The sequence below is a fragment of the Choloepus didactylus genome, chromosome 16 (assembly GCF_015220235.1).
Source record: "Choloepus didactylus isolate mChoDid1 chromosome 16, mChoDid1.pri, whole genome shotgun sequence".
Classification (NCBI taxonomy): Eukaryota; Metazoa; Chordata; class Mammalia; order Pilosa; family Megalonychidae; genus Choloepus; species Choloepus didactylus.
In genome coordinates, this window is record NC_051322.1 from 56,133,623 (window position 1) to 56,161,217 (window position 27,595).

Sequence of the window (27,595 nt, forward strand, 5' to 3'; positions counted from 1 at the left end):
CATACACAAAATACAGAATTCCTAATTATAATATGTAAATTCATAGACATACAATATGGAATATAGGTTACCAGAATATATAATGAGGCTAACAAATAGGGAGCGGATGCTTAATATGTGCAGAATGTTTAGGTTGAATTAAATGTTTAGAAATGAACAGAGGTGATGGTGGCACTTTATTGTGAGGATAACTAACAGTGCTGAATGGTGTGTGAGTGTGGTGGAAAGGGGAAGTTTAGAGTCATGTATGTTACCAAGAGGAAAGTTGGAGGTTAAAACATAGGAATGTATAACCCAGTGAATCTTTTTTTTTTAAAATTCAGTTTTATTGAAATATATTCACATACCATACAGTCATCCATGGTATACAATCAGCTGTTCACAGTATGGTCATATAGTTATGCATTCATCACCACAATCTATTTCTGAACATTTTCCTTACATCAGAAAGAATCAGAATAAGAATAAAAAATAAAAGTAAAAAAAGAACACCCAGACCATCCCCCCATCCCATCCTATTTGTCATTTAGTTTTTATCCCCATTTTTCTACTCATCCATCCGCACACTAGATAAAGGGAGTGTGATCCACAAGGTTTTCACCACATATATGATGGTCTATCAGACTCTCATTTGAGTCCATTCGTCTATGTCTGTCTTTGTGTGAGTACCAGCTACTTTGACCACTGTAACTTTGTAGTAGTCTTAAAATTGGGAATTGTGAGTCCTCCAACTTTCTTCTTTTTAAAGATGTTTTTGGCTATTCAGGGCCCCTTACCCTTCCATATACATGTGATGAATGACTTTTCAATTTCTGCGAAGAAGGCTGTTAGAACTTTGATTGCATTGACTCTGTAGTCTTTCATCATTGAGTATGATGATAGCAGTGGAATTTTCATATATTTTTTTATCATGTTGAGGAAATTTCCTTCTATTCTTAGTTATCTAAGTGTTTTTACCATGAATGGGTACTGGATTTTGTCAAATGCCTTTTCTCTGTCAATTGACATGATCATCTGGTATTTTCCTTCCTTCTATTAATGTGTTGTATTACAGTAATTGATTTTCTCATGTTGAACAATGCTTGCATACCTGGGCTAAATCCCGCTTGATCATGGTGTATAATTCTTTTAATGTGCTGTTGGATTTGGTTTGTTAGTATTTTGTTGAGGAGTTTTGCATCTATATTTTGAAGGGATATTGGTCTGTACTTTTCTTTTTCTGTGGCTTTGTTATTAGGGTAATGTTGGTCTCATAAAATGAGTTAGGGAGTTTCCCTCTTCAGTTTTTTTGAAGAGTTTGAGCAGGATTGGTATTAATTCTTCTTGGGGTGTTCGATAGAATTCACCAGTGAAGCCATCTAGTCCTGGGCTTTTTTTTTGTTGTTGAGAGGTTTTTGATGACTGATTGAATTTCTTTACTTATTATTGGTCAGGTGAAATCTTCTCTCTTTTTTTTTGAGTCAGTGTAGTGTGTGTTTCTAGGAACTTGTCCATTTCGTCTAGGTTATCTAATTTAGTCATATACAGTTGTTCATAGTATCTGCTTATAGTCCTTTTTATTTCCATAGGGTCAGTAGTAATGTATCCCTGTTCATTTCTGATTTTAGTTACTTGTGTCTCTCTTCTTTGTCAGTCTGGCAAAGGGTTTGCTAATTTTATTGATCTTTTCTAAAATTCCCTCTATTTTTTTTTATTCTGTTTCCTTTATCTCCACTCTAATCTGTGTTATTTCTTTCCTTCTGCTTGTTTTGGGTTTAGTTTTTTCTTTTTTTATATCCTCCATTTTTTGAGGTTAGGTCTCTGATTTGAGAGCTTCCTTCTTTTTTTAATGTAAGCATCTAGAGCTATAAATTTCCCTCTCAGCACTGCCTTTGCTGCATCCCATAAATTTTGGAATGTTGTCTTTTCATTTTCATTCACTTAAAGATATTTTCTAATTTCCCTTCTGATTTCTTTGTTCACCCATTGGTTGTTTACAAGTGCATTAATTTCTACATATTTATGAATTTTCTAGTTCTCCCTTTCTTATTAATTATGGGTGTTCCATTATGGTCAGAGAAGATACATTGTATGATTTTGATATTTTTAAGTTTATTGAGAATTATTTTGTGATCTAACATATGGTCTATCCGTGAAAATGATCCATATGCACTAAAGAAGAATGCCTATTCTGTTGCTGTTGGATAAGGTGTTCCATATTTGTCTGTTAGGTCTAGTTGCTTCATAGTGTCATTCAAGGCTTGTATTTCCTTATTGATCTTGTGTCTAGATGTTCTATCCTTTATCGAAATTGGTGTATTGAAGTCTCCTGTTCATGTAGACCTGTCTGTTTCTCTCTTCAAATCTGTCAGTATTTGCTTCATATTTGCTGTTAGATGCTGTGCCAGTTTGGATATGTTATGTCTCACCAAAAGCCATATTCTCTAATGCAATCTTGTGGGGTCAGACGAATTAGTGTTGATTAGGTTGAAATCCTTTGATTGTTTCCATGGAGATCTGACTCAACCAACTGTGGGTGAAATATCTGATTGAATTATTTCCATGGAGATATGGACCATGCCCATTCAGGGTGGGTCTTGATTTAATCACTGGAGTCCTATAAAAGAGCAGCTGAGAGTGACATTTTAGAGATCATCTGAGAGAGAGATTTTGGAGACAGCTGCTGAAAGCAAACTTTTGCTGACACTTTGGAGATGCTAGCCCAGTGTTGGCTCTGGAGAAGCTAAGAGAGGACAAATGCCCCAAGAGCAACATTTTGAAGAATGCACAAGAGCTGAGAGGAGCGCTGGAACACAACCTGGGATCAGCAGATGCCAGCCACATGCCTTCCCAGCTAACAGAGGTTTTCTGGACACCATTGGCCTTCCTTTGGTGACGGTATACTCATATTGATGTCTTAATTTGGACATTTTCATGGCTTTCGGACTGTAGATTTGTAGCCAGATAAACCCTCTTTATAAAAGCCAATCCAGGATGAGTAGAAAAATAGGGGAAGGAAACAAACAGACAAAGGTACCCAGTGTTCTTTTTTACTTCAATTGCTCTTTTTCACTCTAATTATTATTCTTGTTATTTTTGTGTGTGTGCTAATGAAGGTGTCAGGGATTGATTTAGGTGATGAATGTACAACTATGTAATGGTACTGTAAACAATCGAAAGTACGATTTGTTTTGTATGACTGCGTGGTATGTGAATATATCTCAATAAAAAAAAATTTCAAAAAAAATAAAAAATAAAAATTAAAAAAAAAAAAAAGCCAATCCATTTATGGTATTTTGCATAATGGTAGCATTAGCAAACTGGAACAGATGCATATATATTTGTAATTGTTATGTCTTCTTGTTGAATTGACCCCTTTATCAGTGTATGGTAGTCTTCTTTGTCCTTTGAACTGTTTTGACTTAAAGTCTATTTTATCTGACATTAGTATAGCTTATCCAGCTCTCTTTTGTTTTCTGTTTATTTCGTATATTTTTTCTGTCCTTTCACTTTCAGCCCACCTGTGTCTTTAAGGTGAGTCTCTTATAAGCAGCATATGGTTTAGTCAAACTTTTTTATCCATTCTGCCAATTTCTCCTTTTTGACTGGAAAGTTCACATTTTAAAGTACTACTGATAATTCAGAATTTTATTCTGCCATTTTGCTAAACGGTCTTTTTTGTCCCTCAATTCTTCCGTTAATGCCTACTTTCCATTTTATTTGATTTTTTTGTTATGTTCCATTTTGAATCCCTTCCAATTTCTTCTCTCTATATTTTTCATATATTTTCTTTGTGGTTACAATGGAGCTTAAATTTAATATCCCAAACTTATTACAATCACATTTGATTTGATACTGTTTTAGTTTGCTAATGCTGCCGGAATGCAAAACACCAGAGATGGATCGGCTTTTATAAAAGGGGGTTTATTTGGTTACACAGTTACAGTCTTAAGGCCATAAAGTGTCCAAGGTAACACATCAGCAATCGGATACCTTCACTAGGAGGATGGCCAATGGTGTCCGGAAAACCTCTGTTAGCTGGGAAGGCACGTGACTGGCGTCTGCTCCAAAGTTCTGGTTTCAAAATGGCTTTCTCCCAGGATGTTCCTCTCTAGGCTGCAGTTCCTCAAAAATATCACTCTTAGTTGCACTTGGGATATTTGTCCTCTCTCAGCTTCTCCAGAGCAAGAGTCTGCTTTCAACAGCTGTCTTCAAACTGTCTCTCATCTGCAGCTCCTGTGCTTTCTTCAAAGTGTCCCTCTTGGCTGTAGCTCCTCTTCAAAATATCACTCACAGCTGCACTGAGTTCCTTCTGTTTGTCAGCTCATTTGTATGGCTCCACTGATCAAGGCCCACCCTGAATGGGTGGGGCCATGCTTCCATGGAAATATCTCATCAGTGTTATCACCCACAGTTGGGTGGGGCGCATTCCCATGCAAACAAACTAATCCAAACATTCCAACTTAATCCCCACTAATATGTCTGCCCCAAAAGATTGCATCAAACAATGTGGCTTTTTCTGGGGGCCATAATACATTCAAACCAGCACAGATACCAACTTAACTTCAAAATCTTATACCTACCTGCTCCTGTCCCCTTTTGTCCTCCACCTTGTTGATGTACCTATTATAAATTATACCTTTATGTATTGTTATTTCCCAAACCATAGATTTATCATTACTATTTATGCATTTGACTTTTGAACCTCTAAGAAGTAAAAAGTGGAGGTACATGTCAAAAAATACAATACAATAGTACTGGTATTTATGGTAATCTAAATGGTTACGTTTACCAGAGGTCTTTATTTCTTTCTGTCATTTCGTTCCGCTGCCTAGTGTCCTTTCCTTTTACTCTAAAGAGGTCACATTAGCATTTCCTGTAGATACAGTGGTGACAACCTCCCTCAGCTTTTTATCTGGGAATGTCTTAATGTCTTCCTTTTTTAAAAAAATTTTTTTTAGGTTTTATTGAGATTGTTCACATACCATACAATCATCCAAAGATCCAAAGTGTACAATTAGTTGCCCATGGTACCATCACCCAGCTGTGCATCCATCACCACAATTAACTTTTTTTTCAATTTTTAGAACATTTTCATTACTCCAGAAAAGAAATAAAGACAAAAAAAGGAAACTCCTATCCTCCCATACCACTAACACCCCCTCGTTATTGATTCATAGTTTTGGTATAGTACATTTCTTACTGTTGATGAAAGAATGTTAAAATACTACTAACTGTAGTGCATAGCTTGCAATAGGTATATTTTTTTTCCTATATGCCCCTCTATTATTAACTTCTAGTTATAGTGTCATACATTTGTTCTAGCTCATGAGAGAGATTTCTAATATTTGTACAGTTAATCACAGGCATTGTCCACCATAGGAGTCACTGTTTTATAATTCCCATCTTTTAACCTCCAACTTTCTTTCTGGTGACATACATGACTCTGGGCTTACCCTTTCCACCATCTTCACACGCCATTCAGCACTGTTAGTTGTTTTCACAACATGCTACCATCACCTCTGTCCATTTCCAAACATTTATGTTCACCCTAGTTGAACGTTCTGCTCATAATAAGCAACCATGCCCTGTTCTTTAGCCTCGTTCTATATCCTGGTAACTTATATTTCATGTCTATGAGCTTACATATTATAATTAGTTCATATCAGTGAGACCTGCAATAATAGTCCTTATATGTCTGTCTTATTTCACTCAATACAGTGCCCTCGGGGTTTCTTCATTAACTCATTTTTTTTTCCATTTTTTAAAGACAATTTTGTTCACATACCATACATTCTGTCCTAAGTAAACAATTGTTGGTTCCCCATATAGTCATGTATTTATTCAGCACCATCACTGCTATCTATATAGGGACATCTCCATTTCTTCCGCAAAGAAGGAGGAAGAGTAAAAAAAAGGTGGAGAGAGAAAAGAAAAAGAAAAAAGAGAGACAAAAAAACAAATATGGCAGCTAGAAAGCAGCAAAAGGAAAGATAGCATTAAGCTAAAGTAGCATAAAGAGTCAGACAGCATCACCAATGCCAGAGTCCCATACACTTCCTCTATGCGCCCCCTCCAAATACATTTAGCTTTGGTATGTTGCCTTTGTTATATTAAAGGAAGCATAATACAATGTTTCTGTTAAAATTAGTCTCTAGTTTGCATTGATTGTATTTTCCCCCCAATTGCACCCTATTTTTAACACCTTGCAATGTTGACATTTATTTGTTCTACCTCATGTAAAAACATATTTGTACCTTTTATTACAGTTGTTGAGCACCCTAGGTTTCACTGAGTTATACAGTCCCAGTCTTTATCTTTCGTCTTTCGTTCTGGTGTCCCACATGCTCCTAACCTTCCTCTTTGAACCATACTCACAGTCATCTTTGTTCAGTGTACTTACATTGCTGTGCTACCATCTCCCAAAATTGTTTTCCAGACCTCTCACTTCTGACTTTTCCTTTCTGTCTGCAGTGCTTCCTTTAGTGTTTCCTGTAGAGCAGGTATCTTGTTCACAAACTCTGTCACTGTCTGTTTGTCAGAGAATATTTTAAGCTCTCCCTCATATTTGAAGGACATTTTTGCCTGATATAGGATTCTTGGTTGGTGGTTTTTCTCTTTCAGTATCTTAAATATATCACACCTCTTCCTTCTTGCCTCCATGGTTTCTATTGAGAAATCCACACATAGTCTTATCAAGCTTACTTTGTAAGTGATGGATCGCTTTTCTCTTGCTGCTTTCAGGATTGTCTCTTTATCTTTGAAGTTTGAGAATCTGATTATTAAGTGTCTTAGCATAGGCCTATTCAGATCTATTCTGTTTGGGGTACACTTTGCTTCTTGGATCCATAATTTTATGTCTTTCATAAGAGATGGGAAATTTTCATCGATTATTTCCTCTATTATTGCTTCTGCCCCTTTTCCCTTCTCTTCTCCTTCTGGGACACCAATGACATGTACATTCCTGCATTTCGTTTTGTCCTTAAGTTCCCTGAGACGTTGCTCATATTTTTCCATTCTTTTCCCTATCTGTTCTTTTGTGTGTAGGCTTTCAGGTGCATTGTTCTTCAGTTCCTGAGTGTTTTCTTCTGCCTCTTGAGTCTGCTGTTGTATGCTTCCATTGTGTCTTTCATCTGTTATGTTGTGCCTTTCATTTCTATAGATTCTGCCAGTTGTTTTTTAGAACTTTCGGTTTCTTCCTTATGTGCACCCAGTGTTTTCATTATATGCTTCATCTCCTTTGCCATATCTTCCTTAAACTTTTTGAATTGATTTAGTATTAGTTGTTTAAATTCCTGTATCTCAGTTGAAGTGTAAGTTTGTTCCTTTGACTGGGCCATAACTTCGTTTTTCTTAGTGTAGGTTATAGTTTTCTGTGGTCTAGGCATCTGGTTTCCTTGGTTACCCCAATCAGGTTTTCCCAGACCAGAACGGGCTCAGGTCTCAGCAGGAGGCAATGGTATTACATTTCCCTGAGGGTTTGTCTTAGAAGATTTATGCACCCTGTGAGGCCTCATGTCACTGTGCTTTTCTGCCCAGCAGGTGGCACCTGTCAGCCTGTAGCTCCAGACTGGTGTAAAGAGGTGTGGCTCATGACTGTTTTCCCCCAGGCTCTGGGGTCTGGTTCTGAATGGAAGGCGGGGTAGTAGAACTTGACACCACCTTCTTCCTTGTAGGGAAAACACATCCTCTAGGGAGAGGTCATTTATGTTTGAATAGATTCTCTACCTGTGCTATCTCCACCCTTGTATGGTTAGGGCACTAGGAATTGAAAACGGCTGAGGCTTTCTCCACTGAGCCAAAAAAGGGACAGAAAGCCCCCTTCAGAGTCAGTCCGCGGCCATCTTCTGGCTCTCCAAGGTCAGTTGCACCAAAAGCCTCTGTCTGCTTGCTGGGGATTTGTAGCTTATATTGAGCAGTCCAGGCTTGTTAATTAAAACCCCATTTGGAGCTCAGCTGAGCTATATTCGCTTGCTGGGAGAGTGCTGTTCTCTAGCACTGCGAGTCTTTGCAGTCCGGGCCATGGTGGGGAGGGGGCTCCCAACCTGGATCTGCTGTGATCTCAGGCATTCCTCCGAATTCAGGTGGTGTATGATGAGTGGACCGTTATGTTTATCCCCTCGCAGTTATTCCAGATTATTTACTAGTTGTTCCTGGTTTTTTATTAGTTGTTCCAGGGGGACAAAGTAGCTCCCGCTCCTCTCTGTGCTGCCATCTTCTTCTGTCCTGCCTCTCCTTCTTTTTTGAAAGACAGTGTCACCAAGTTTGAAATTCTTCATCGGAAATTTTCTTTCAGCACTTTAACTGTTTCATTTCACTGCCTTCCTGCTTCTATGGTTTCTAATGAGACATCGGAACTTGGTCTTATTGGGACTCTCTTGTATGTAATCCGTTGCTTTTTTCTTGCATCTTTCAGGACTCTCTCTGTCCTTTGCATTTGTTTGACCACCATGTGTCTGCGCATGTTTCTCTTCAAGCTTATCCTGTGTGGGATTCATTGGGCTTTTTCGATGTGCATATTCATGTCTTTTGCTAAGTTTGGGAATCTCTGCCATTATTCTTTGACTATTCCTTCTGCCCCTTTCTCTCTTTTTTTTTCCTTCTTGGATTCCCATAACACGTTTGTTGATATGCTTGATGGTATCCCACAGGTCTCTTAGGCTGTTTTTGCTTTTTCCAATTCTTTTTTTCTTTTTGGTCCTCAGGCTCACTCATTTCAATTGTCTTGGAGTTTACTGACTCTTTCTTCTGCCTCCTGCAATCTGCTGTTGAAACCCCCTAGGCTATTTTTTTTAAATGCAATTTCATTGATATGTATTCATACAGCATGTAAGTATCCAAAGTGTACAATTAGTTGTTTATAGTATCATTGTATAGTTGTGCATTCATCACCACAATCAATTTTTTGAATGTTTTTATTACTCCAAAAAATAAAACTAAGATTAAAAATGAAAGTAAAAAAGAACACCCAAAACATGTCATACTATTTTTCCCCCTTATTATTCATTTATTTTTGTCCCCCTTTTTTCTACTCAACTGTCCATACACTGGATAAAAGAAGTATGAGCCACAAGGTTTCCACAATCATACAGTCATATTGTATAAGCTATATAGTTACATGATCATCTTCTAGAATCAAGGATACTGGATTGCATTTCTGGAGTTTCAGGTATTTCCTTCTAGCTATTCTAATACACTAAAAACTAAAACGGGATATTTATATAATGCATAAGAATAACCTCCAGAATGACCTCTCAACTCCATTTGAAATCTCTCAGCCACGGCAACTTTATTTTGTTTGATTTCTCCTCCTCCTTTTGGTCAGGAAGGCTTTCTCAATGCCATGATGCTTGGTCTAGGCTCATCCCTGGGAGTCATGCCTCATGTTGCCAGGGAGATTTACACCCCTGGGAGCCATGTCCCACGTAGCAGGGAGGGCAGTGAGTTTACCTGCTGAGTGGCCACATCTGGGCCACAAAAGAGGTTCTCTGGTGGGTGACTCTTAGGCACAATTGTAAGTAGGCTTAGCCTCTCCTTTGCAGTAACAAGCTTCATAAGGGCAAGCCCCAAGATTGAGGACTTGGCCTACTACAATGGTAGTCCCCAATGCTTGAGAGAATATAAGGAATTCCCTACATGGGGAAGTTTAAAGTTTCCACGTTTTTCCCAGACCCTCAAGGGGGCTTTGCAAATACTTTTTATTCTCTGTCCTAATTACCCTGAGATGTATTGGGGTTTCACATTAATCTGTACACACCAACTAGATCTTACCCCCTATTCAAGGTTCCATGTAATTATGGTGTTTGAATAAAGTGACCATTCAAGTTAATGTATATAGCATGCTACAGAAAATATAGATTTTGCACCAAATAAACATCTCTTTCTTTGGTCTCACACAGAAGCTGAGGTTTTAAAACACAGTCAATATCCTTTTCCCTGTAGTCTGGTTTACCTTAGTTCTAATTAAGGCCATTTCATTCATATATCTAATTGAGGTCTGATCTCTTTTTCAGCTTCTTTAACATTTGCTATATGGGGTAGTACTGTCATTCATAACTGCTGAACCCTGGCTCTGAGTCTCAGGTGTAACACAGATACCCAAAGTTCCAGGGCCCAACCAGGTTATAGACAAACAGCTAAGCATCTCAGAACTTAGAGACAACCGTTATAGCTCACGAATAGAGGTGACTGCTGTAAGAGCTGACAATCTTAGGAACCTTTACCAGAAGCCTTCCCCTGATAAACTATGCTCTCAGATTCAGTTCTCAGAGTTTGCGCATTATAGCTAGTCCATATTAGTGAGGCATTATAATGTTTGTCTTTTCGATTCACTCAACGTACTGTTTGTCCTCAAGGTCCATTCACCTAGTTGCATACCTCACAACTTCATTTCTTCTTGCTCTGGCTCAGATTCCATTGTATGTATACATCACAGTTCACCATTCCATTTATCCTTCAGTGTATCCTTAGGCCACCTTTCTCCATTACGAATTGTGAATTCTGCTTCTATAAACACCAGTGTGCAATGTCCAGTCATGTCCCTGCTCTTGGTTCTTCCAAGTATATATCAAATAATGGGGTTGTAGGACCATATGGCAACCCCATGGTTAGTTTCCTGTGGAACCATCACACTGCCCTCCAGCTGGGCTGCACCACTCTACTTCCCTACCAACAGGGAACAAGTACGTCCCGCACTCCACATTTTCTCCAGCACCTGTATCCCTCTGTTTATTTTTTAAACAGTTTTATTCACAGACCATACAGTGCACCCTAAGTAAACAATCAGTGATTCCCAGTGTAATCACATAATTATGTATTCACCACCACAATCTATATGAGGTCATTTCCATTTCTTCCCCAAAGAAAGAGTAAAAGGAGAAAAAAAATGGAGAATAAAAACACAAAAGATGGAAGAAAAATAAAAATAAAATACAATGAAAATGTCAGGCACCACCACCACCACCAAGAATCCCATATCACTCCTTTTTATGTTACAGGATTTTTCATTTTAGATATTGTGGTCTTCAACTTAAGTAGTTCTGTTTGGTTCCTTTTAAAAATTCTTATCTCTTTATTGAGATTCTCATATTGTTCATGCATTGTTTTCCTGATATGCTTTAGTTCTTTCTCTGTATTTTCCTTTATCTCTTGAGCATATTGAGGATCATTTTTTTTTTTTTTTTTTAAGTCTCTGTTCAGTATGTCCACAGTTTGGTTGTCTTCATTAATATTTTTTGGACTTTTATCCTCTGCCTTTGTTTTTCTTGTAATCTTTGTTTCATGCTGTACATTTTAATATTTTAAAATGTTAACTCTGAAATTTAGTCTCTGAATTGTCTGTTTTTGTGTTTGTATCCCTCTGGTATATGACAAGAAATTTCCTTGACTGCCAGGACCTAACAAAACCATGCAAAACAATGCAAATAAAAAAAACACTTTTCACAGTTTTAGCAAGTTGGCTTTGGGTTGTCTGGTGCTGTCCTTGTGAGTTCAGTTCTCCCATCAAGAGGATCAGCTCTATGTGAATGCAAAGTACAGGGTCCTTTGTGTCTTTTCTGAGCCCATGTCTTGTCATGGGCTTGTACTTACTGGTGGCCTTAGGTATTTCCCCTTTTGCAGGAATTTTAATTCCCCTTCAACAACCTGTGAAATAGACTTTGTCCTTCCCTGAGGTGTTCTATTGTAGAACTCAAAGCAGATAATCCTTTGACATAGGTATTTTACTTAATCGTTTCCTACACTGCTTTAGCTGTCCTAAGCTGCTTTTCCCTGGAGGGCACATTTTTTGGAGGGTGGGATCCAAGCTGAGAGAATTTTCCAGGGTCAGTCTTTCCCAGCAGGAACAAGGCCAGGGGACTCATGGAGGGAGCGCAGGGTGCTTCCATGCTGAGCTGTTGAGGGGCTGGGGGAGGTGCCAGCCAGGGCACCAGGAGCTTCTTTTGTGGCCTTTGAAGCTGCCTTTTCTTGATTCAGTGCTTGCCCAGTTAATGCATCCCTTTACCTATGTTCCGTGGCTTTAAGGAAACACATTCTCTTTAAGACTTCTCTGCCACTTTTGCTCAAGGAGGCGTGAAACAATGGCTGCCCTCAGAGCTGGCCCCCAGCGATCTGTAGTAGCTGATCAAAAGCACTGATCAGTAATCAAACCACACACCCCTGATCTTGGGGAACCAGGTGTTTATATCCTACCCTGGCTGCACCAGGAGCATTAGCTGCTGACCCCACTGCTGCCAGCCATGAGGCTGGGGAATGAGGGAACGTAGCTGGTGCATGGAGAGTGAAATTCACTGATACTTACCTCAATTTATCAGCCTCTTGTTCTTCCCTCAATGCTCCAGTGTTCTCCTAGACTCTGAAGTTTCTATATTGTTGATTTAGACAGCTCCAGCCAATTTTATAGTTGTTCTGATGGAGGGACTTATTCCTGGAGCTTCCTACTCTGCCGTTTTCCCACAGTCCTGCATAGACTGGATTTTGATGGGAGGATATGAAAAATGTATTTCCAGCAGAAATAATAGTGTGAAACAAGTCCTGGGTGTGTTCTGTGAAAAGGGAATGGTTAATAACTGTACTAACCATCTTGGTTTACTTAAGCTTCTGCTTTATCCATGGAACTATGAAGAAGAGAAGGAGGCTAGCTGAGTTGACATACCAGTGATCCTTTGCAGTGACAACAGAGACCTCTGCCCCATGAGGAAAACTAGGCAACAGAGAGTCTGCTGACATGCATCAGATGGCCCAGAGTTTGCACAAACGTCTGCTCCTAGGGCTTGCTAATTAAGAACCATTTCCCCAAAGGTCCTACTTCCTGGACTTGCTGATTAACTGACCACTTGCCTAAGGACATTCCACTTGTACATACCTACCACTCACTCCTCCTCTCCTCTGAGACGCCGCGGAAGCTGTCCCCAGACTGCAGCTCTCTGAGCAGGCTTCCATTCTTAGACCACTCCATGCATATTGCTTTTGCTCAGTAAAACTCTCCTTGCCTTTATAGCAAGCCCCCTGGTTATTTCTTACGTTGACAGTTCCAAGTGGGCCAGTGCGGTGGAGAAAAGAATAATGGTGGTTTTATGGGAGCTAGATTGGAGAGGAATTTGAGAGCAGATTGTGGGGGTCTTGAATACCAAAATGTGAAATAACAGACTCTATTCTATAGACAGTAAGGAGATAGGTATATTTTTGAAAAGGCATTTCCTTTTATAATGTTTTGTAATTTTTTTTGTTAAATTTATTCCTGTGTATTCTTGTTTGATTGTTTGAAGCCCCTATAAATGGACTTTAAAATTTTTTCATTTTCTGCTTAGTATGTAGAAATTGAACTGCTTTCTTTTCTTTCTATAATTTTTGTTCTTTTTTAACTTCTTGTGTTGAGTGTAATTTGCTTCCATAATTTCTTAAAGTTGATGCTTTGAATCAAGACCTGTTTTCTTTAATAATACAATAATTTAATGCATTCTTTTTCCTTTTAAACACTGTTTTAGCTGCATCCCACTAATTTTGATATGTTGTATTTTCATTATTCAGGTCAAAATATTTCATTTCTCTTGTGATTTCTTCTTTGAACCAGTAAATATTTAGAAGTTGTTAGGTCCAGAGCTGTTCAAGAATCCACACAATGCAGGGAGTCATGGTTTAAGTAGAGAGTTTAAGGTTTATTAGAGGAAGAAAGCAGAAGAAAGCAGGTGGGAGCCATCAGAAAAGAAAGAAAGGAAAAAATGGCTCCGGCCCTTTATCTGAGAGCAGCATTTTTTAAAGGAAAAACCCACGTTGGGTGTTGCGGGAGAAGGGTCCTGCCGAGTGTGTTCTGGGCCTCGATTAGGTGAGTGCTTATCAGTTTCTGCTGACTGGTTACTACGGTTCTAACACACTACTCGTCTTTGATGTGCACTGTATTATCTATGTGGAGGAAGTAGGCCTTTTGGCTTGTTTATGGTCGTTCATCTTATGGGCATATCTGATCTTGCCTTGTCTGCAAGACCTTGGGGTCTAGGTGCCACTATTACTGGGATTTCTAAAACAGCTTTCAACCCTTAGTTTATGGCGCACCTGGTATCTATGAGATAAGCAGCAAGGCCCCTGGATCAGACATTCCTTCTATATGTTAGACTCTTTTTCTGGGGTCTGACAAAGTGTGTTGTTTAATTTCCAAATATTTGTGTTTTCCTGGTTATCTTGGCGGTTTTGATCGCTGACTTAATTGTGTTTTGGTTAGTCCACATGTCCTATATGGTTTCCATCTTGTGAAATATATTGAGACTTGCTTGATGGCTCTACAAGGGGATTATCCTAGTAAACGTACATCTGCACTTGAAAGTAATGTGTGTTCTGCCCTTGTCGGGTGTCTTGGTGGCCCAGAGTGCTGTTCTGACCTGGGTCTTTGCTGATCTTGGGCTCGTTGTAGTATCTCAGCCAACTTTGCTGCTGAGAGAGGACTGTTCAAATCTCCAGCTGTGTTTGTTGCATTGTTTATTTCTCTCTTTATTCCTGTCAATTTCTGTTGCATGTATTTTGAACCTTTGCTGTTCATTATACATGTTTGTGACTGTTGTCCTGATCAATTGGCCCTTTTATCATTATGAGGTGGCCCTCTTTATCTCTTGTAATGCATTTTGTTTTGAAATCTCTTTTGCCTGATATAACCACCCTGACCTTCTTATTGTTCACACGAGCTCTCTTTTTCTCCCATTTACTTTCAGCCTGTCTCTACTATCTGGCCTTTGACTCTTGTAGACAGTATATGGTTCTGTTTCTTATATCCATTCTGACAATTTTTGCCTTATAATTAGAATTTTTTCTTTTGAAAATATGTTCTTTCTTACTTCTTCACACGTCACATAGTTTTGGATTATTCCCTTAATATTATGAATGTTAAATTACAGCTGATAAATGTTATTTCCTTTGTTTTGGCAGGTCATTTTCTTGGCTGGATTTGGATTGCATATTCTGTTTCTTGGGTGACAGCTGTGGTTTCAGATCAGATATCATGTGTTTACATGAGCTGCTTTGAGACTTTTCTGTGCATGCAAGGTTCACGGGCCAGTTAGAGCTGTGGGTAGACAGATTTGGGAGATTCTCTCTCTGGCACTGTCCTTTGTGTGATTCCCCTGTTCTCACTAATATTCATGGCTTCCTGGATCACATTTACAATTCCCAAAGGCAGAAAGACTGGGTTTTTCCAGGTGGACTGTGGTGGACTGCTCTTTGCTCTGGCTTAATGCCTTGGGAATGGGAAAGGGTTTACAGAGCTCCTTCTTTCTTTCCCTCCTAGAGAGTGTGCAGGGCTCATCATCCCTCAGCTTTTGTTCACACACCAGGTCCTTTAGGTAGTTGTTTTCTCTTACTTACTTACTTATTAGTTTATTTATTTATTTATTCATTCATTCAGTCCAGGTTTTATAGTTGTATTTTGCAAGGAGTGGTCATCTGGTAGGATCTCAAAGCAAAAGTCTTCTCTCTTCTCAAATTTATCTTTCAAAAACACATAATTATTCCTGATTTTTCTTATCCACTCTTCCTTTCCCCCTTCTTTATCAACTTTACTACCACTCATTCTTCTACACTGGGCTCAAACATTTTCTACATTCAGTTCAAACAGAAAGTTTAGGAGAGTGGTATGAATAAGAAATTGAAGCTGTGGTATTTGAAGGATTTCATAGACAAAGTGCATCCTAGGTTATATTTAATAGAAAAGATAAAGACAAAACCGAATACCTAATGGACTATCAGTACTTTGCGTCACTAAGAATGTGAAAGCCAGATTTGACATTAATAACCTACAACACGTTTGATAGTCCCATTGTAATTTTTTCCTAATGTTTATCAATATCTTAAAAAATTTTTCAATTGGCTATCATCAAGTCATGTTAATACTTTTGGGTTTGTGTCCAGATATTTTATGTGAGTTAATGTTGTCTTACTTTTTCTCTAATTCTAAGGTAAAATCCACTGATAGCTGCCTCTTCTTTATTAAATGCTTTGATGACACTATTCATGGCTTCAGGGTTCCTAAGAATAGCCTTCAGCAGTCAAGAGAGGTAATTGATCTTTCATAAACTTAAAGATCATTAACAAACATGAGAACATAAAACTGGTTTAATATTAACATCTAAAATCTTGCTAATCATACCATTTTAATGGGGGTAATTATGTGAAGGCTTTGAAAAATCTGATTTATGAATTAGCTGTTTATCAAAATGTACCTGCAGGTATTTTCTGTTCATAAATGTTTTTTGTTTGTTTTGATTCTCTGAACTCAAAGGGCCTTCATTGGTATTGGAAAAAAAGCCTAAATGATTATTTAGTCTATCCCTTAATTCATAGGTGAGAAAACTGATGACTGCAGGCTTGCAGTGGTTCCCACAGTCCTGCAGCTGGCAACTGCCAGCATCTGGTCTACCATCCAGGTGTTCTGGGGCTTGTTGCAGGATAGACTCTGTCTTCCTCTGTGGCAGGCGAGCAACAGCAGTAAGCCAGAAAGTTAAGGTTCATGTTATAGTAATTTACTGGAGAATCCATATTTTTTTAAATCACTGCAATATTTGTAGAGTAATCTCATTTTATGTAAATCGTGTTAAGTAGTTAATAATGTCTACTTTCCCAAGAGGCTAACTTTGGACTGCCGAGAACCCTAAATAGTCCAATTCATGATCCTTGCTGTCTTGGCATTTCTAAACATGGTAAGTTATGACCCTGAGTAATGCTGTTAGAAAATGAGGAAGAAGTAAGACATGTATTTTTAGACCAAACTTATTACTGTCCTTTTAGGAAATTAGTGCTTTTTACAAAAACACAGTAAAAGTTGAGTCATCAGGGCAGTTTTTTGTATTAAAATGATCTGAGTTTCTTGTGCTTATAATTTGATTTCAGGTAAGAGAAATGATGCATCTGGTTCCATTATTATATAATAACTTACTCAACGGTGTTGAGAATCTATGATTTTAAGGTATAAAATTCACCTGTTATTTAATTTCTATGATGTGTATGAGTATTAATATTAATGAATATGTAAATTTATAGATATTCTTTTAAGTGTAGGGAGAATTGTTTGATCCAGTCGTGTCCTGGTCTAGGGACCTGGATCATTATTTCATGGGTAATCACCTTTATTTCTCCTTGTAAATTTTATGCTCACCAGATTGTTGTCATATCTCTCTTGAGTGACGATACTTTTTTCGTTTTTATTTAAATCCTTGGATTATTTCAGGACTGGCTAGAAGCAATAGAAGAGCATTCCGCTTACAGCACTCACTACTGTTCCCAGGACCAGTTGAGCGATGACGAAGAGGAGGGTGCAGTTTCTGCTGTAGACATGAAGGAGTCATTAGCGGTAAATAGGAAAACATGATCTGACCTTTATAGCTAATAATCGGTCACTCAGGTTTTACCAAGATTTTGTTTTATTTTTTTAATTGTGAGGTTTTGCAATTAAGAGTTCTGACAACACTGAAAATAATATTATTTTTTGTTCAGTCATATTCTATTGGTGTTTATAATGTCTCTGCCATGGTTATACTATCAGATGTCTCTGAAGATACAGGTTGTGCTTATTTGTATCTTTTTTAATTAAAATTTTTAGGTTGCTGTAATCAGATGGTCATTCTATTTGAAAACTGCTGCCAGTAGGGGGAGCATGCATTGCTTGACTTGCTACCCTTTATGACTTCACTGCGCATTTCAGAGTTTAAATAATGCAACCATAGTGATACCTTCCCTGGTCAGTAGTTTCATGTAAAACCACTCATAATCTGTACCTTCATTGCCTTGAGGTAAGGTGAAGTGTCAGTAATGAATGGAGAAGCCCTCATCTGAAGTGACATCAATGCCTTGTCTGTAGAGAAATATCAGCATATTTAATTGAAATGAAATAGATATTTTTTGTCATCAATTTTATGGCTGTACCTTTTAAACCCACCTTGTGTATAAAAGAATGGGAATTGTGTTTGGAGGAATTAGAGCTATGAAGGGATCATCAGTTTCAATCCAAATAATTACGTCAGATCTTATGAATCTACCGTGTAAATTTAATCCCCTTTTAAAATTACATGACGTAGTTGCAGGATTTGAATAATAATAACTTTAAATCAATAACTTTAATGAAGTTTACTGATACCTAAGGAGTTTTATTGATTTAAGGTCCTATAAACTTACATAAAAAAGATTTTGACTGTTTGAGTCCTTAATTTTTGATAGAATGTGAAAGAATTTGAGTTCTTCCATGTTTTGTTGAAGACATTTCCCAGGATTTTTTGACAATCACTTTACCAGTACTTCTATTTTAAATTCTCATGTGTACTGTGATAACCATAAACATAAATTTCAGTTGGCAAAGGTAGCAACTATTAGAACATCTATTTAACATTAGAAGTGTTGAATAAATAGGAAAGGTTTAAATATCTATTACCAAAATCATGTTAAGCAATAAAAAATAAAGCTATGCAAAATATTTTAACTTCTGATCAGTATTCCATTAATGACACAAAAATTCCCTGTTTATCTGCCTTCAAGATAAGGTAAATGATAAAACTTGGAAAGACTTATAAAACATACTGATACCTTTCTCAGCATTATGATGGTTTTAAGACCTTTCTTATGGAAGCTACAGGTAAAATAAAAGCATAATAACTTTCATACCATTAAACTTCCTTGCAGAAAGGTTTCTCCTTTAACATAATTTTCAAAATTTCATGCTGTCAATCTCAACTCTGTTTTTCATTTTATTCCTTATTTGAATATCATGTATATGTTAACTGTAAGACCATGAAGTTTTTGCCTTCTAGGTTTTATAGCACCTGAAGTCAATGCTAATATTAGCCAGTTTAAGCATTCTCAGGTTTTGTAGTTTGTAGACATATCTGTGTCCAACAGAATTTGAATGCTAATTCTGTGAATCTTGACTTTGTCTCAGCTTCTGGAATATGGTCCAAAATAGGTAAAATCTAAAATGAATTTTGAAGTATATTGAATTGTAGCTTGTGGTAGATTGGCTCCAGGGTGTCCTTGTATGTCTAAGTAACAAGGAAATTCTTGAGGCAGTTTGTGGAACAGATCTATTCTAGATATCTATAGATATTCCAAGGAAGATGAGGAACTTGAAGACTAGAATTCTCTTAAACCATCTGAAGTAACCACAAAACTCATTTTCTCTAGATGATTCAGGTTAAATAGAACTGTAAGAAATGGAAAAGAAGGTCCATATTGAAAAAAAAATGGCTATGTCAAATGCTACTTTTGGTCTCATTTTACCTCTCCACAAGTGATGGCATCCAAAAACGTAAAATGTTCTCTTGACTCTCTATCACTGCTTTGAGGTTAGGCCTCCAGGGAGACAGGTTTAACACAAGTTTATAGAGATTTTGGACTCTTGGTTGTTGTCTTGATGGCAAATTGAAAATAAAAATTGGAAGAGAAATTCCAAGTATTGGTATAGACCCCACTCTCCGATATGACAGCCACTAGCCACATGTGTCTAATAACATTTAAAGTAATTAAAATTATATTTAGTTCCTCATTTTAAACAGACACATTTCAAGTGCTCAGTAGCCACGTGTGGCTGGTGGCTATCATATTGGACAGAGCAGATTTAGAACATTTCTATATTGTAGAAATTTCTATTGGGCAGTGCTAGTATAGGCTCTTAGAGACTTTGTGCATTTCCAGCAAAGTGTGGGTTTTATTTGTTGAGGATGTCTGGATTCTCTAGGACCTATACTGTATCTCTGTTAGAAGTATGAGCAGTTGGTGTTAAATTTTAACCAAATGAGAAAGTAATATAAAACCTTCCAGATATAACAGTAAATGATTCCTAATTAAAATGAATGTACAGAAAGATGCCTGTACATTCATAGACTGGATACATAAATATTGATACATCTATACAAGAATGAGACAGATTTATATGTGTTGGTATATTTAAAATATATAGTTCAGCAAAAAGGTCACAGGATGAAATGGTGTACATAATATACTACTACTTGGTGAGAACAAAAGTGGGGGAATTCTTAGCAGTTGTTGCTTTGGGATTGGGAGGGGGGGTCTTTGATCTTTGAAATAGGGCATCTATGGCTGACAGGTATGCAAAGGAAAATTACTTGTTTCATTTTTTTAAATCTTTCTATAGCATTTTTTATTAAGATTTATTCACACATCATACAATCATCCAAAGTATACAATCAATTGATCACATTACCATCATATAGTTGTTCATTCATCACCCCAATCTATTTTTTTTAACATTTTTCTTGTACCAGAAAAAGTGAAAATAAGAATAAAAAAATAAGAGTAAAAAAAGAACAACCATATTGTCCCCCACCTCCTGCCTCCTGCCCTATTTTTCCTTTAGTATTTTGCCCCCATTTTTCTAGTCATCCATCCATACACTAGATAAAGGGGAGTGTGATCCACAAGGCTTTCACAATCACACGGTCACCCCTTCTAAGCTACATTGCTATACAATCGTCTTCAAGAGTCAAGGCTACTGGGTTGGAGTTTGATAGGTTCAGGTATCTACTACTAGCTATTCCAATTCATTAAAACCTAAAATTAGTTGTCTATATAGTACATAAGAGTGCCCACCAGAGTGACTTCTCGACTCCGTTTGGAATCTCTCAGCCACTGAAATTTTATTTCATTTGACATCCCCCTATTAGTTAAGAAGATGTTCTCCATCCCACAATGCCAGGTTCAGATTCCTCCCAGGAATCATGTTCTGCGTTGCCAGGGAGGTTTACACCCCTGGGTGTTAGATCCCACCTAGAGGGGAAGGCAGTGATTTCACCCACCAAGTTAGCTTAGCTAGAGAGAGACAGCCACATCTGAGCAACAAAGAGGGATTCAGGGGGAGACTCTTAGGCACAGTTATGAGCAGGTATAGCCTCTCATTTGCAGTAACAGGCTTTTTAAGGGCAAGTCCTGTGAAAGAGGGTTTGGCACATCAACCTGCCAGTCCTCAGTGTTTGTAAGAACATCAGCAACCATCCAGGTGAGGAAGCCCAGCACCTCTGCATTTTCTCCCAGCTCCTCACGGTGGCTCTGCATATTTTTTTTCATTTTTTTTTTTAATTAACTTGAAAAAATTAAAAACAGACAATAAAAAAACATTTCAAACAAAACCAAAACAAAGGAATAAGAAAAAACAAATAACCTAAAATAACTATATTACTTCCAACATGTTCCTATTCTACCCCAAGGAAATATACAGATTATAACCCAGGAAAGGAATAAGAAAAACAGATAGCCGAAGATAACTACATTTCTGTGAACTTGTTCCTACCATACCCACCAGAAGTTAGCAAACAATAGTCATTTGTGAGCATCTCCAGAACGTTAAATTTACCCATGATAATTTATCTGTTCTTATTAGATTATCGTTCCCCCTTCACTAATTTCTATCACGAGGTCCCCTACATTCTACATTATATACCATTTATTTTATATTTTTCAGTGTTCACATTAGTGGTAACATATTTCTCATTTTATGCCTGGCTTATCTTACTGAGCATTATATCTTCAAGGTTCATCCATGCTGTCATATGTTTCACGACATTTTTCCTTCTTACTGCTGTGTAGTATCCCATCGTGTGTATATACTACATTTTATTTATCCACTCATCTGTTGAAGGACATTTGGGTTGTTCCCATCTCTTGGCAATTGTGAATATTCCTGCTATGAACATTGGCGTGCAGATATCTGTTCATGTCCTTGCTTTCAGATCTTCCGGGTATATACCAAAAAGTGCGATTGCTGGATCAAAGGGTCACTCTATATCTAGTTTTCTGAGGAACCGCCAGACTGTCTTCCAGAGTGGCTGAACCATTATACAGTCCCACCAACAATGAATAAAAGTTCCAATTTCTCTACATTCTCTCCAGCATTTGTAGTTACCTGTTTGTTTAATGACAGTCATTCTAATTGGTGTCAGATGGTATCTCATTGTGATCTTAATTTGCATCTCCCTAATAGCTAGTGAAGCTGAACATTTTTTCATGTGTTTTTTGGCCATTTGTATTTCCTCTTCAGAGAACTGTCTTTTCATATCTTTTGCCCATTTTAGAATTGGGCTGTCTGTACTATTGTTGTTGAATTGTAGGATTTCTTTATATTAGCAAGATATCAGTATTTTGTCAGATACATGGTTTCCAAATATTTTCTCTTATTGAGTTGGCTGCCTCTTCACCTTTTTGACAAATTTCTTTGAGGTACAGAAACTTCTAAGTTTGAGGAATTCCCATTTATCTATTTTTTCTTTTGTTGCTTGTGCTTTGGGTGTAAGGTTAGGAAGTGACTACTTAATACAAGGTCTTGAAGATGTTTTCCTACATTATCTTCTAGGAGTTTTATGGTACTGTCTCTTATGTTGAGGTCTTTAACCCATTTTGAGTTAATTTTTGTGTAGGGTGTGAGGTAGGGGTCCTCCTTCATTCTTTTGGATATGGATATCCAACTCTCCCAGCCCCATTTCTTGAAAAGACTGTTATGTCCCAGTTTGTTGGTTTTGGGGGCCTTGTCAAAGATCAGTTGACTGTAGATCTGGGGGTCTATCTCCAAATTCTCAATTTGATTCAATTGATTACTATGTCTTTGTTCCATTACCATGATGATCTGACTACTGTGGCTTTATGATAAGCTTCAGAGTCAGGGAGTGTAAGTCTTCCTGATTCATTTTTCTTTTTTAGAATGTTTTTAGCAATTTGACTCATCTTCCCTTTCCGATTAAATTTGATATCTAGCTTTTCCAAGTCTGCGAAGCAGGTTGTTGGAATTTTGATAGGGATTGCATTGAATCTGCAGATGAGTTTGGGTAGAATTGACATCTTAATGACACTTAGCCTTATCCATGAACATGGAATATTTTTCTATCTTTTTTAGATCCCTATTTCTTTTAGTAGAGTTATGTAGTTTTCTTTGTATAGGTCTTTTACATCTTTGATTAAGTTTATTCCTAGGTATTTGATTTTTTTAGTTGTTATTGAAAATGGTATCTTTATCTTGAGTGTCTCTTCAGTCATTTCTAGTGTATAGGAACATTACTGACTTATGTGCATTAATCTTATATCCCTCCACTTTGCTAAATTTATTAGCTCTAGTTACTGTGTCATTGATTTCTCAGGGTTTTCCATATATAAGATTATATCGGGCGGGGCAAGATGGCAGACTGGTGAGCTGTATGTTTTAGTTACTCCTCCAGAAAAGTAGGTAAAAAGCCAGGAACTGCGTGGACTGGACACCACAGAGCAATCTGTCTTTGGGCATACTTCATACAACACTCATGAAAACGTGGAACTGCTGAGATCAGCGAAATCTGTAAGTTTTTGCGGCCAGGGGACCCGCGCCCCTCCCTGCCAGGCTCAGTCCCGGGGGAGGAGGGGCTGTCAGCTCCAGGAAGGAGAAGGGAGAATTGCAGTGGCTGCTCTTACCGGAAACTCATTCTACTGATTCAAACTCCAACCATAGATAGACTGAGGCCAGACACCAGAGACTCTGAGAGCAGCCAGCCCAGCAGAGAGGAGACAGGCATAGAAAAAAAACAACACGAAAAACTCCAAAATAAAAGCAGAGGATTTTTGGAGTTCTGGTGAACACAGAAAGGGGAAGGGCGGAGATCAGGCCTTGAGGCGCATATGCAAATCCCGAAGCAAGGCTGATCTCTCTGCCCTGGGCACCTTTCCTTAATGGCCCTGGTTGCTTTGTCTATTAGCATTTCAATAACCCATTAGATCTCTGAGGAGGGCCGTTTTTTTGTTTTTTGTTTTTTGTTTTTTTTTTTTTTTAAATCCTTTTTGCTTTTTCTAAAACAATTACTCTAAGAAGCTCAATACAGAAAGCTTCAAAGAATTGAAATTTGGGCACGTCAAGTCAAGAGCAGAACTAAGAGAGCTCTGAGACAAAAGGCAATAATCCAGTGGCTGAGAAAATTCACTAAACAACACAACTTCCCAAGAAAAGGGGGGTGTCCGCTCACAGCCACCATCCTGGTGGACAGGAAACACTCCTGCCCATCACCAGCCCCATAGCCCAGAGCTGCCCCAGACAACCCAGTGTGACGGAAGTGCTTCAGATAACAGGCACACACCACAAAACTGGGCGTGGACATTAGCCTTCCCTGCAACCTCAGCTGAATGTCCCAGAGCTGGGAAGGGGGAGCAGTGTGAATTAACAGAGCCCCATTCAGCCATCATTTGAGCAGACTGGGAGCCTCCCAACACAGCCCAGCAGCCCAGAACTGCCCTGGGGGGACGGCACTCACCTGCGACATAGCACAGTCATCCCTCAACAGAGGACCCGGGGTGCACAGCCTGGAAGAGGGGCCCACTTGCAAGTCTCAGGAGCCATACGCCAATACCAAAGACTTGTGGGTCAGTGGCAGAGACAAACTGTGGCAGGACTGAACTGAAGGATTAGACTATTGCAGTAGCTTTAAAACTCTAGGATCATCAGGGAGATTTGATTGTTAGGGCCACCCCCCCTCCCCGACTGCCCAGAAACACGCCCCACATACAGGGCAGGCAACACCAACTACACACGCAAGCTTGGGACACCAATTGGGCCCCACAAGACTCACTCCCCCACTCACCAAAAAGGCTAAGCAGGGGAGATCTGGCTTGTGGAGAACAGGTGGCTCGTGGACGCCACCTGCTGGTTAGTTAGAGAAAGTGTACTCCACGAAGCTGTAGATCTGATAAATTAGAGATAAGGACTTCAACTGGTCTACAAACCCTAAAAGAACCCTATCAAGGTCAGCAAATGCCACGAGGCCAAAAACAACAGAAAATTATAAAGCATATGAAAAAACCAGACGATATGGATAACCCAAGCCCAAGCACCCAAATCAAAAGACCAGAAGAGACACAGCACCTAGAGCAGCTACTCAAAGAACTAAAGATGAACAATGAGACCCTAGTACGGGATATGAAGGAAATCAAGAAGACCCTAGAAGAGCATAAAGAAGACATTGCAAGACTAAATAAAAAAATGGATGATCTTATGGAAATTAAAGAAACTGTTGACCAAATTAAAAAGATTCTGGACACTCATAGTACAAGACTAGAGGAAGTTGAACAACGAATCAGTGACCTGGAAGATGACAGAATGGAAAATGAAAACATAAAAGAAAGAATGGGGAAAAAAATTGAAAAACTCGAAATGGACCTCAGGGATATGATAGATAATATGAAACGTCCGAATATAAGACTCATTGGTGTCCCAGAAGGGGAAGAAAAGGGTAAAGGTCTAGGAAGAGTATTCAAAGAAATTGTTGGGGAAAACTTCCCAAATCTTCTAAACAACATAAATACACAAATCATAAATGCTCAGCGAACTCCAAATAGAATAAATCCAAATAAACCCACTCCGAGACATATACTGATCACACTGTCAAACATAGAAGAGAAGGAGCAAGTTCTGAAAGCAGCAAGAGAAAAGCAATTCACCACATACAAAGGAAACAGCATAAGACTAAGTAGTGACTACTCAGCAGCCACCATGGAGGCGAGAAGGCAGTGGCACGATATATTTAAAATTCTGAGTGAGAGGAATTTCCAGCCAAGAATACTTTATCCAGCAAAGCTCTCCTTCAAATTTGAGGGAGAGCTTAAATTTTTCACAGACAAAGAAATGCTGAGAGAATTTGCTAACAAGAGACCTGCCCTACTGGAGATACTAAAGGGAGCCCTACAGACAGAGAAACAAAGACAGGACAGAGAGACTTGGAGAAAGGTTCAGTACTAAAGAGATTCGGTATGGGTACAATAAAGGATATTAATAGAGAGAGGGAAAAATATGGCAAACATAATCCAAAGGATAAGATGGCCGATTCAAGAAATGCCTTCACGGTTTTAACGTTGAATGTAAATGGATTAAACTCCCCAATTAAAAGATATAGATTCGCAGAATGGATCAAAAAAAATGAACCATCAATATGTTGCATACAAGAGACTCATCTTAGACACAGGGACACAAAGAAACTGAAAGTGAAAGGATGGAAAAAAATATTTCATGCAAGCTACAGCCAAAAGAAAGCAGGTGTAGCAATATTAATCTCAGATAAAATAGACTTCAAATGCAGGGATGTTTTGAGAGACAAAGAAGGCCACTACATACTAATAAAAGGGGCAATTCAGCAAGAAGAAATAACAATCGTAAATGTCTATGCACCCAATCAAGGTGCCACAAAATACATGAGAGAAACATTGGCAAAACTAAAGGAAGCAATTGATGTTTCCACAATAATTGTGGGAGACTTCAACTCATCACTCTCTCCTATAGATAGATCAACCAGACAGAAGACCAATAAGGAAATTGAAAACCTAAACAATCTGATAAATGAATTAGATTTAACAGACATCTACAGGACATTACATCCCAAATCAACAGGATACACATACTTTTCTAGTGCTCACGGAACTTTCTCCAGAATAGATCATATGCTGGGACATAAAACAAGCCTCAATAAATTTAAAAAGATTGAAATTATTCAAAGCACATTCTCTGACCACAATGGAATACAATTAGAAGTCAATAACCATCAGAGACTTAGAAAATTCACAAATACCTGGAGGTTAAACAACACACTCCTAAACAATCAGTGGGTTAAAGAAGAAATAGCAAGAGAAATTGCTAAATATATAGAGACGAATGAAAATGAGAACACAACATACCAAAACCTATGGGATGCAGCAAAAGCAGTGCTAAGGGGGAAAGTTATAGCACTAAACGCATATATTAAAAAGGAAGAAAGAGCCAAAATCAAAGAACTAATGGATCAACTGAAGAAGCTAGAAAATGAACAGCAAACCAATCCTAAACCAAGTACAAGAAAAGAAATAACAAGGATTAAAGCAGAAATAAATGACATAGAGAACAAAAAAACAATAGAAAGGATAAATATCACCAAAAGTTGGTTCTTTGAGAAGATCAACAAGATTGACAAGCCCCTAGCTAGACTGACAAAATCAAAAAGAGAGAAGACCCATATAAACAAAATAATGAATGAAAAAGGTGACATAACTGCAGATCCTGAAGAAATTAAAAAAATTATAAGAGGATATTATGAACAACTGTATGGCAACAAACTGGATAATGTAGAAGAAATGGACAATTTCCTGGAAACATATGAACAACCTAGACTGACCAGAGAAGAAATAGAAGACCTCAACCAACCCATCACAAGCAAAGAGATCCAATCAGTCATCAAAAATCTTCCCACAAATAAATGCCCAGGGCCAGATGGCTTCACAGGGGAATTCTACCAAACTTTCCAGAAAGAACTGACACCAATCTTACTCAAACTCTTTCAAAACATTGAAAAAAATGGAACACTACCTAACTCATTTTATGAAGCTAACATCAATCTAATACCAAAACCAGGCAAAGATGCTACAAAAAAGGAAAACTACCGGCCAATCTCCCTAATGAATATAGATGCAAAAATCCTCAACAAAATACTTGCAAATCGAATCCAAAGACACATTAAAAAAATCATACACCATGACCAAGTGGGGTTCATTCCAGGCATGCAAGGATGGTTCAACATAAGAAAAACAATCAATGTATTACAACACATTAAAAACTCGAAAGGGAAAAATCAATTGATCATCTCAATAGATGCTGAAAAAGCAT

General features: G+C 38.1%; 1 protein-coding gene across 4 annotated transcripts in view; it reads left to right on the forward strand.

The window, feature by feature from the left end:
• OSBPL1A (oxysterol binding protein like 1A) overlaps positions 1-27,595 on the forward strand; it is a 360,414-nt gene that overhangs the window by 161,259 nt on the left and 171,560 nt on the right. For 3 of the 4 annotated variants that reach the window (XM_037806384.1, XM_037806381.1, XM_037806383.1), the window contains 2 exons: positions 15,918-16,016; positions 17,186-17,308. In XM_037806384.1, coding sequence (XP_037662312.1) covers positions 15,918-16,016; positions 17,186-17,308 — 222 coding nt within the window. Of the gene's footprint in view, positions 1-15,917; positions 16,017-16,610; positions 16,659-17,185; positions 17,309-27,595 lie in introns of those variants that run through there. The other variant, XM_037806385.1, reaches the window with a different exon arrangement.